Genomic DNA, 10796 nt, shown 5'->3' with positions numbered 1-10796 from the left:
TTGGATTTCGATACCAAAGTACTATTAGAGACTTGGTGCTCCTTATTTATATTAATCTCCATGTTCTATTTTTAGTCTCAACACAGGTGAAATAATCTATGATTGGAGGATTGCCCGCACTGCCCATGTTTATAAGGGCAAGGGGAACAAAGATGATATTACAAACTATCGGCCTAGTATATCTGCTGTATGCCACGTATCTAATATGATAGAAAAAGAAGTTCAATTGCAATATCAAACTTAAAGGAATCTTAAAGAGAACGACGTGATTAATGTAGATCAACATGCATTTCTCCTTCATCATTCTACAATTACTTGCCTTCACAGGGTAAATGATGATTTTTACTAGGTTCTTAACAATAAAGAATTGGTTCATGTTTTCTTGACATATCGAAATGGTCATGATAGTTCGACTGTGTTAATCATTATTTACTCTTGTTTTAACTAGAAATATAGTATCTATGACAAAGAATTAACATGGTTTTCTAAATATATTACTGAAAGAAGACAAGTCGTTTAATCAATAGTGGATCATTGAGATCTGAAGAACAATCGACCAAGAAAAACCGCTTTGGAATTGCATAGGCTGCATTAGTCTGCAATTTTATTCAATCTGTATAGAAAAAACAGAAATGAATGCATCATAAGTATTTGTTCAATATTTGCACAAATAAATGTTGACTTTGATTTTACATATCAAATATCTCGAGTCATTTTGTCATTTATATAGAAAATAAATTGTAAGTCAAAGGCTTTCACCTCAATACGAATAGATATGAGGCCTCTAGTCTTAGCCATGTCATAATTTGCATGTACTTTTCAAATGTGGAAAAGCAAACGTTTGGTGTATAACAAAACACTTTAACTTTTATAGGTATGCTTTTTGCATAAATTAAAGAACTTCATCCTTATTGAAGGTCACACATATTATTCTAAAATACGAGAATCACAAGTGCTTCATCTCGTTAATTATGCTTAACTTGCCTGTCATTTTAATATGACTGACTTTTTGTGTGTCACTTTAAATTTAAGTCTTGCATCCAAAGACACATTCATAAATAAACACACCAGTCTTGAATAAGACTAATCAAATAAAACCTGCGTTACACGCATTCCATTTGATCATTTAAAGCTAAAAAATATGGCTTGGCAATTTCTAATTACATGAGCCTATTTCCTTAAGCTCAAATAGCATTTAACCTCCAAAAGAAACATTTGACCTTGAGCTAACCTTCACACTTCCTTGAAGGATAATCTAAATGTGACTAATGTAAATGTATATAAAAAGTAGACGTATCTGCAACGCATCATTTCTATGCTTGTTATAGATTTTATACAAAACAATACACAAACTATTGTTTCTATGTTTTTCATAAATAACTCACAAATGCTTGGCTTTTATCCTTTGTATCAAAGCTAATAAAAAAGTTAATGGCCTATTATCAAAAACCTATCCCTAAACAAGTAGGCTTTCATTGATAAATTATAAGCCTCAGAATATCAATATGACACTTCATCGTTCATATCAACGTAAAATTCAAACTTCCTTTTCTATCTGTTTCCACAAATTAATCGAAACCTTCAGTCAATATGAAAACTATCGGTATCTTTTTATATGAAACGACTCATTCATTGTTTCATGTTTGTTTATCTGAGAATGTAGTCTTCTAACCACTCTATGTTTGTAAAATAAATAATCGTTCTATCAAACAGAATTCTGAACCATTTCTAAATTGACCTTATGAATTTCAATATCTTTTATCATAAAATGAGCGACATTTATCTCCATGTCATGTCTGTTTTATACCAAATTGATACATGTATAATTTCAACTCGACCTACGTGTACGAGTACCAATATTGGTCACGTATCGCTTCATTGTTTATGCACAGCGAATTACCGTATCGTACTACGCACACATAGGTCAAGTAAATTCCAGTTTTCTTCTATATCCAACCAAAATATACATTTCTGGTTTATACATAATTATTAAATGATAATTTATCTTTACACTCACTTCTTGGGCGGCATTTCTCGGCAACTAAATTTCATCATAAGATGACTTTCATCTTTCAAACATCCCTTCAGCTTGAACATAACATGGCTTCTGCGAACACGTTTTCTACAGAACAAATTAGCATAAATTCCGAACGACTTCATGGTAGCCGTAAAATTTCCAATGGTGTCTCGTAAAAAGGAAAAGGAAAAATTGGGAGATTCACAACAAAACATCCTCCCCGCCCATGAGGCTACGCCTCAGCAAATATTCAATATTCAACAATTTTCTTTTTTTTTTTACTTTTCAGAAAATACATACAGTATACCTGTTGAAAAAGATGACATAAAACGATATCCAAAATTATCATCCTTTCAAAACATTGCATCATTGAAATACTGTTTCAATATAACTGAGTTCAGTCTTTGCGAATGTTCTTATATAATAATGTCAATGTTGTCAATAATGTCAATGTTGAACTTCTTGTATAATAATGTCAATGTTGTCAATAATGTCAATGTTGAACTTCTTGTATAATAATGTCAATGTTCAGTCTGTATAAATGTAAGTTGTATCAACGTAGAGCTTGTCTTGACGAAAAAAAAAGTTCGCTAGTGTTCAGATGACGTGTTGCCGGCGAAAAGAAAACTGGTCGCGAGCGAGGTCCACCACGAATAAATCTGATTGCGAATGTTAATACCTATTGTGTATATGTGAATGTTAATACCTATTGTGTATATGCGAATGTTAATACCTATTGTGTATAAAATTGATTATGAAGAAAAATATGGAAGTGAATATCCTCTTTCACTTTGTATAATAAACTATGCTGTGCTTCATGCTTAGAAAATGCATAAATATCATTGCAAACATATTTTCATTGATATTCACTTATATGACAAAATATTTCTTCTTGACACTGAAAAATACACTATTAACACTTGTGTATAACTTGGTGGCAACACGTCACTCATCTGTATAACCTTCAGCAGGGCATATAACTGCGATTTTGGTGATTGGACGACGATATTCACCCGATGCAGTTCTCACTTTGACATTGCGAACTCTGTCATCTAGACCGGGATACACTTCAACGACCCGACCTAGCAACCACTTTCCTCGAACCTCGTTTGCGTCCGCAAGCATAACGATGTCATCAACACGAACATTCCGACGATCCGCATTCCACTTTCTTCGAGGCACTAATAGAGCTAGAACATCTCGTGTCCAACGCTTCCAAAAGGAGTCGACGATTTGTTGAACAAATTCTACCCGATGTCGAGGATTCTGCGAATCTCTAAAGGGGCCTTGAGGTACATCACGCGACGCTCTACCAAGCAGCATGTCGTTTGGGCAAATGTAACTCCCATCATCAGGATCGTTGGGAATTCTACCAATTGGCCGCTGATTGATGAGGTTGGCTATATCTAACAAACATGTATATAGCTCAAATGGTGTTAAAAGCTGTTCTCCGATGGCTTTCTTCAAGGCGTATTTACAGCTTTTCACGAGCGATTCCGCACATCCGTTCTGGTGAGGCGCCGAAGGAGTGGTGAATTTCCATTCAGTTCTCTTACTTGCACAGAATTCAGCTAGTTTCTGAGCATCCCAACCTCTGATTACCTCACGCAGCTCTCTGTCGGCACCGACAAATTGCGTACCGTTGTCACTCAATAGATAGGCAGGTTGGCCTCTAATTGCAAAGAACCGCCTGATCACTAGAAGAAAGGCCATGGTTGAGCAGTCCGTAGCCATCTCCAGATGTACTGCTCTTGTGTTGAGGCACGTGAAAATTACCCCATAGTATTTGGCAGTTGTGTTACGGGTAATCTTCACTCTGTATGGACCAAAATAATCAACAGATGTATTGTAGAATGGGGGAGTCTGAGGGGCTACTCTTTGCTGAGGTAATTCTGCCATTAGCTGTTTCTCAACTGCATGTTTCATCTGTCTACACTTCGTGCATCTGAACTTGATCATTTTTGCAAGCTTATGTCCCTGCAAAATCCAGTAGCGTTTTCTTACTTTCCCAGTAGTGGCTGCTACTCCACTGTGACCTTCCTGATGCATCTCACTAGTTATGAGCCACGATATCCTGTCTTCACGTGGCAAAAGCACTGGATGTCTCATATCAAATGATAGTAGTGATCTGTCCGTTCTACCACCAACTCGGATGATTCCCTTCTCATCAGTGTAGGGGCTCAAAGTCTTGAATTCCCCCTTGTCAAGGCGTGCTTTCAGGGTGGTTTGAGCTCCTCTGATCAGCATATTCTCTCCTTCTTGTATCTCCTCTGGTGTCAAACATTGGCTATCATCATCTTTCTTGTCAGCATTTAGTGCATCCTTTAACTTGTGCACAAATCTCAATACGTAGGCAGCTACTCTGACAAGACGTCTCCAACTAGAGAAGTTTTCACAGTTGATAACTTCCTGGTTTGTTGCCATGGAAACCAGAAAGACCTTTCGATTTTCCACTTCAAGTACAGCTTCGTCATCCAGTACAGCTTCACCATCACCAGTTGGCCATTCACATTCTGGGGTGTACAAGAAGTCTGGTCCTTTCAGCCATCTGTTGCCCAGTTTTGCTGTTGGCAGCCCTCTAGACACATCATCAGCTGGGTTGCAACTTCCGGGAACATAACGCCATTGAGCTGGGTCAGACTGACTTTGTACTTCCGCCACTCTCACTGCGATGAAAGGCTTGTATCGCTTTCTTTGGCTCCTAACCCATGACAGAACAATCTGGCTATCTGTCATGAAAACCACCTGTTCAATCTCTAGTCGCAGCTCTTTCTTCACAGTGGTGTACAGTCTTGTTGCCAATACAGCAGCTTGAAGTTCGAGGCGTGGCATGGTTAACTTCTTCAACGGTGCTACTCTCGACTTGGCTACCACAAACCTCACTTCATACGTCCCTCCTTCAAGCTGCCATCGGAGATAGATGCATGACCCGAAAGCGTCTTGAGAGGCATCTGCGAATACACACAGTATGGGATTGTTAACAGCTGTTGCTGGTGTGAGGCTTCTAGCTATCCTAACCTCACTCAACTCTTTCATTTCCTTGAAAAAGGCTATCCACCACTTCTGATCTTCTTCTGGCAGTTTTTCGTCCCATTCATAGCCTTTTTCCCAGAACTTCTGCATCCCTATCTTGGCACGAACCAGAAATGGTGACACAAATCCTAACGGGTCAAAGACTCGTGCTATCTGGCTCAATATTTGTCTCTTGTAAAGGCTAACATCTTCGTCTGTCTCATCTAGGTCCATCTTTACTTTGTAGGAGAACATATCAGAGCTATTCTCCCATACTGCACCCAGAACCTTTTCCTCTGTCATAGTTTCAAGGAGTCTCACCTCTTTATCCTCCTGGGTGTTTCCTGTTAATGGTTGATTGGACAACCATCCTTTTACCTTGAATCCTCCTTCAGCTAGGACCTGGTCAATCTCTTTTGTGAGTCTCTCGGCTTCCGGATTATCAGTGACTGACTCACATATGTCATCCATATAGACACAGGTTTTTAGTACTTGGGCCGCTTCTGGATGTCTACTCTCTGCTTCCTCGGCCGTCTTTCTCAGCGCAATCTGAGCCATGGCTGGGGCAGGTTTATCGCCAAACGTCAGAACAGTCTTGATGTAGGTGTCTGGTGACCGGGTAGTTTGCATGTTCCGCCACAAGAATCTATGAACATGCTGGTCGGACTCTGGCACCAGAACTCTGTGATACATTTTAGATATATCACCACACACAGCTACTTTCCTCTCTCTGAATCGAAGTAGAACTCCAAGAAGACTGTTAAGGAGATCCGGCCCTTTCATCCAGTACTCATTCAGTGTGTGGCCTTGAAAAGAAGCAGAAGAGTTGAACACTATGCGTACTGGTGTACTTTTCTTCTCTGGCCGCAGTACTGCGTGGTGAGATATGTAATGTACTGGCCCTTGGTAGCTGTCTATCTCACTGTCAGCAAGCTTTCTGGAAAACCCTAAATTTTCCATTTCGTTCATCTGTTCATTATATGCTGCTGCATATACCTCATTTCGGGCTAGTCTCTTCTCTGTTGTTACCAAGATCTTTTCCGCTTGTGACCGATTATCTGGTAAAAGGTTGGGATCTTTCTTCCATGGGTAGGAGACTTGCCACTGATTTCCTACTTTCTTGCAAGAACTTCTGATCGTCTGTTCCTCAATCTCCTCTTGTCTACTGAGACCGCTCGGCATACAATGACAGGACGTCGGTATCACGCCCATCGTCTCCGAACTCCAAAAGTCTGTCAGATCTACAGGATTTGATATCATCTTGATATGAAAGACTTTACTGTCCTTAGGTTTATCCGTAGGTTTTACGCCGAACACCACCCAGCCGAGAGGAGATCGACGAGCTGCGAGGTAGCCATCTTCTCGAACCTCTCCTCCATGAAGTTTAGCATTGTCAATACCCACTAAGACGTCCACTGAACCACTACCTCTTTTCAGTTCATCATTCTTTAGGTGGAACCTCCTTGCAAGAGCCTCGTTATCCACCGCAGCGATGTTCTCAGATATACAGGGGATACTCATGGCGCTGATAACAATAGGTCTCGAACTCTTCCCACACTCTCTCAGAGGAACCAGATACCTCTTAGTATGAAACACCTCTTCCGTTCCTCCTACTTTTATCATAGTAAGAGTAATTGGCACACCTTTTAGCATCAGCTTCTCAGCAAATGCTTCCCTGATCAGACTGGTCTGTGATCCAGAATCTAATAATAGATTTCCTTGATTTGTACTTGCAGCTCGCCTGTTGCCAATCACATCTACAGTCAGAACTGGAAGAAGGGCCTCATCATCATCAACTGCTGTTATCCCTACTTGTTTGGTAACATTTCCTTCTTTTCTTTCGGGTTTCTTGCCAGAGTGGAGTAATGGATGATGGAAGTATGAGCATTGTACTCCGTCAACTGTTTCAGTGCACCGTTTCTTTCTCTTGCAAGTTGAAATACGATGATCCTTACTTGCTTTTTTAAGGCAACTAAAACAAGCATAGTTGTCTTTGACCATTTGCATTCTCTCATCTAGGGACTTGGATGTAAATCTTGTGCACTGATCTGTCCAATGCCCATCGGATTTGCACACCCAGCATCTGTTTTCCGTCCTTTTGGGTGATGCTACTGTTGTTGATATTTGATTAACGGCACCACTAGACCTTGCATCACTTCTGACAGGTGCTGAAGACCGCAGTCTTGCCTTCATCTCCACTTCCAGGAATTGAAGAAGGACCTCCAATGTAGGCGACGTGTTCCCTTGTTGAGAACGGAACCATAGCCGTCGATCCTCTACACACATCTTCCTCTCGATCAAGGCTAACATATGGCTATTATTCATATCACTACCTCTGCCAATCTCGTTGAGTGAATTGTAGCTTCGTCGTACAAGGTTCACAAAGTTCACAAACCTTTCATCTTCTCCACTCTTTAGGCCTTTGATCTTTGAGAGGTCATTCACGATAACATAAGCAATCATTCGTGGATCGCCGTACAGCAAATCCAGTTGCTTCCAAGCAGCATCATAATCTTGCCCTAATCCTTGTATGTTCTGCAGTGGCTTTCCAGAAAGACAGGACTTAAGGATCATTAGAGCATCTCTTCCTCCATACTGTCGGTGAACCACATGCTGAAAGTCAGCCTTAAAAGAATGATACTCCCTTAAGTCGCCAGTGAACTTGGGTAGCTTAGGTCTTTCCATCTTGAAACACGATGGCTCAGTTCCTACTCTTGTTCCATGTGCTTGACTACTATCTGTCATAGGAGAAGCATCTCGTACATCTTGCATTCCTACAGGTTGTCCATCACTAGCCGCAGCTAAGTTTTCCAAGTAATCCATTACTTTGACCTGTAACCTGAGGAACACTTTCTGGCATTCATCCATATACTTCTCTTCCTCTTCAAAGACAGAGTCATCTTCAATGGTATCAGTAAGAGCTTCGTGTTTCACCTGAAGATCCTTGTAGGCCTCCTCATAGTCCGACTCTGCCTTGGATATATCATCAACAGAGCGTTCTTCATTTACCAGGAAATCCAAGGCATTTCCCAATCGTGTAAACCTGGCCTTGGCACCTCTTCTCTTCAACTTGAGGCTCTTTTCCAGTTCCGTCATGGTTCCTCAACACACCCAGTATCCCGTCTAACAGCGAAATTGAATTGTTGGATCACTGAGATCTGAAGAACAATCGACCAAGAAAAACCGCTTTGGAATTGCATAGGCTGCATTAGTCTGCAATTTTATTCAATCTGTATAGAAAAAACAGAAATGAATGCATCATAAGTATTTGTTCAATATTTGCACAAATAAATGTTGACTTTGATTTTACATATCAAATATCTCGAGTCATTTTGTCATTTATATAGAAAATAAATTGTAAGTAAGAGGCTTTCACCTCAGTACGAATAGATATGAGGCCTCTAGTCTTAGCCATGTCATAATTTGCATGTACTTTTCAAATGTGGAAAAGCAAACGTTTGGTGTATAACAAAACACTTTAACTTTTATAGGTATGCTTTTTGCATAAATTAAAGAACTTCATCCTTATTGAAGGTCACACATATTATTCTAAAATACGAGAATCACAAGTGCTTCATCTCGTTAATTATGCTTAACTTGCCTGTCATTTTAATATGACTGACTTTTTGTGTGTCACTTTAAATTTAAGTCTTGCATCCAAAGACACATTCATAAATAAACACACCAGTCTTGAATAAGACTAATCAAATAAAACCTGCGTTACACGCATTCCATTTGATCATTTAAAGCTAAAAAATATGGCTTGGCAATTTCTAATAACATGAGCCTATTTCCTTAAGCTCAAATAGCATTTAACCTCCAAAAGAAACATTTGACCTTGAGCTAACCTTCACACTTCCTTGAAGGATAATCTAAATGTGACTAATGTGAATGTATATAAAAAGTAGACGTATCTGCAACGCATCATTTCTATGCTTGTTATAGATTTTATACAAAACAATACACAAACTATTGTTTCTATCTTTTTGATAAATAACTCACAATTGCTTGGCTTTTATCCTTTGTATCAAAGCTAATAAAAAAGTTAATGGCCTATTATCAAAAACCTATCCCTAAACAAGTAGGCTTTCATTGATAAATTATAAGCCTCAGAATATCAATATGACACTTCATCGTTCATATCAACGTAAAATTCAAACTTCCTTTTCTATCTGTTTCCACAAATTAATCGAAACCTTCAGTCAATATGAAAACTATCGGTATCTTTTTATATGAAACGACTCATTCATTGTTTCATGTTTGTTTATCTGAGAATGTAGTCTTCAAACCACTCTATGTTTGTAAAATAAATAATCGTTCTATCAAACAGGATTCTGAACCATTTCTAAATTGACCTTATGAAATTCAATATCTTTTATCATAAAATGAGCGACATTTATCTCCATGTCATGTCTGTTTTATACCAAATTGATACATGTATAATTTCAACTCGACCTACGTGTACGAGTACCAATATTGGTCACGTATCGCTTCATTGTTTCTGCACAGCGAATTACCGTATCGTACTACGCACACATAGGTCAAGTAAATTCCAGTTTTCTTCTATATCCAACCAAAATATACATTTCTGGTTTATACATAATTATTAAATGATAATTTATCTTTACACTCACTTCTTGGGCGGCATTTCTCGGCAACTAAATTTCATCATAAGATGACTTTCATCTTTCAAACATCCCTTCAGCTTGAACATAACATGGCTTCTGCGAAAACGTTTTCTACAGAACAAATTAGCATAAATTCCGAACGACTTCATGGTAGCCGTAAAATTTCCAATGGTGTCTCGTAAAAAGGAAAAGGAAAAATTGGGAGATTCACAACAAAACAAATAGGTAAAAACTCTTCTATAAACGAATTATCAAAAGGGGTATCACAGGGCAGTGAACTTGCTCCTGTACTATTTCCATTACTTGTTCACGATATATCAGAAAGTCTTAATATTGCTGTATGTTCTATTTATGCTAGTGATGTAGTTATCTATGTTACTGGAGATGATATACAGAATGTTAATATGTTATTTATAAAATACGAGATAATTGGTATAAGAGAAATCATATTAAGATAAATGTTAGTTGAACGATGACAATGTTAATTTTTTACTGAGTCAACAGAATGTCTTAATATTCATATTGATTATGATCTCATAGAGCAAGTTCATTCTATCAGGTATTTTGGTATTATTATACATGGAAATTTAAGATGGAATGATTACTCAAGACATTTATGCAAATCTTCTGCTTACAAGATTTACTGCCTTGGTAAATTAGCAAAATATTTAAACAAATCTATACTTAGTACTTTATATACATCGCCTATGCAACCATGTTCTGGTGTCTAAGTATGGGGCAACTGCCCCAACAAACTGAAAAGAAAGAGCCTTTTTACACGTGAATCTTGAATCATAATTGTAATTATGATTGCTATTATTATCACACGTGCTAAATATTCGTCATTAGCCGTATTTTCACTGGAATCCTCATTCAAATTACGATTTTTTTTACCGTGTGAAAGTGCGGAAAGACTCATCACTGTTGCAATAATGCTAGTATGATTACTTTTCGGATAAATGCTTGCCTTAAGGAGACTGCCTCGTGAAATATGTATTCAAGGACCCTGACTGCATCGAAAAATGAAATTGATAAATCATAGACCAATCGAAAGCTTAGAAGCTACAGATCACAATGAAAGTTTAATGAATTTTCACAGCGTGCACCCCCCTGATTAGCTAACTTTGAAAATATGTCCT

The 10796-nt window shown here is 38.4% G+C and overlaps 1 protein-coding gene across 1 annotated transcript; it reads right to left on the bottom strand.

Annotated features, from left to right (window-relative positions):
- Positions 1–2962: 2962 nt before the first annotated feature.
- LOC121415436 lies at positions 2963–9758 on the bottom strand. Its single transcript, XM_041608639.1, has 2 exons — positions 9664–9758; positions 2963–8259 (listed from the first exon to the last, which is right to left on the bottom strand). Exon 2 carries the CDS (start codon positions 8123–8125, stop codon positions 2963–2965), a length of 5163 nt encoding a protein of 1720 aa, XP_041464573.1. The 5' UTR covers positions 8126–8259; positions 9664–9758.
- Positions 9759–10796: the final 1038 nt, after the last annotated feature.

Source organism: Lytechinus variegatus, chromosome 5 (genome assembly GCF_018143015.1).
Source record: "Lytechinus variegatus isolate NC3 chromosome 5, Lvar_3.0, whole genome shotgun sequence".
In the NCBI taxonomy this organism is placed as follows: domain Eukaryota; kingdom Metazoa; phylum Echinodermata; class Echinoidea; order Temnopleuroida; family Toxopneustidae; genus Lytechinus; species Lytechinus variegatus.
Note: the sequence above shows the minus strand (reverse complement) of the source record. Positions and strands in the feature narration are given on the sequence as shown.

Bases quoted from the DNA above. Each gene is read 5' to 3' on its own strand.
- LOC121415436 (XM_041608639.1), bottom strand. From the start codon at position 8,125: ATGACGGAACTGGAAAAGAGCCTCAAGTTGAAGAGAAGAGGTGCCAAG.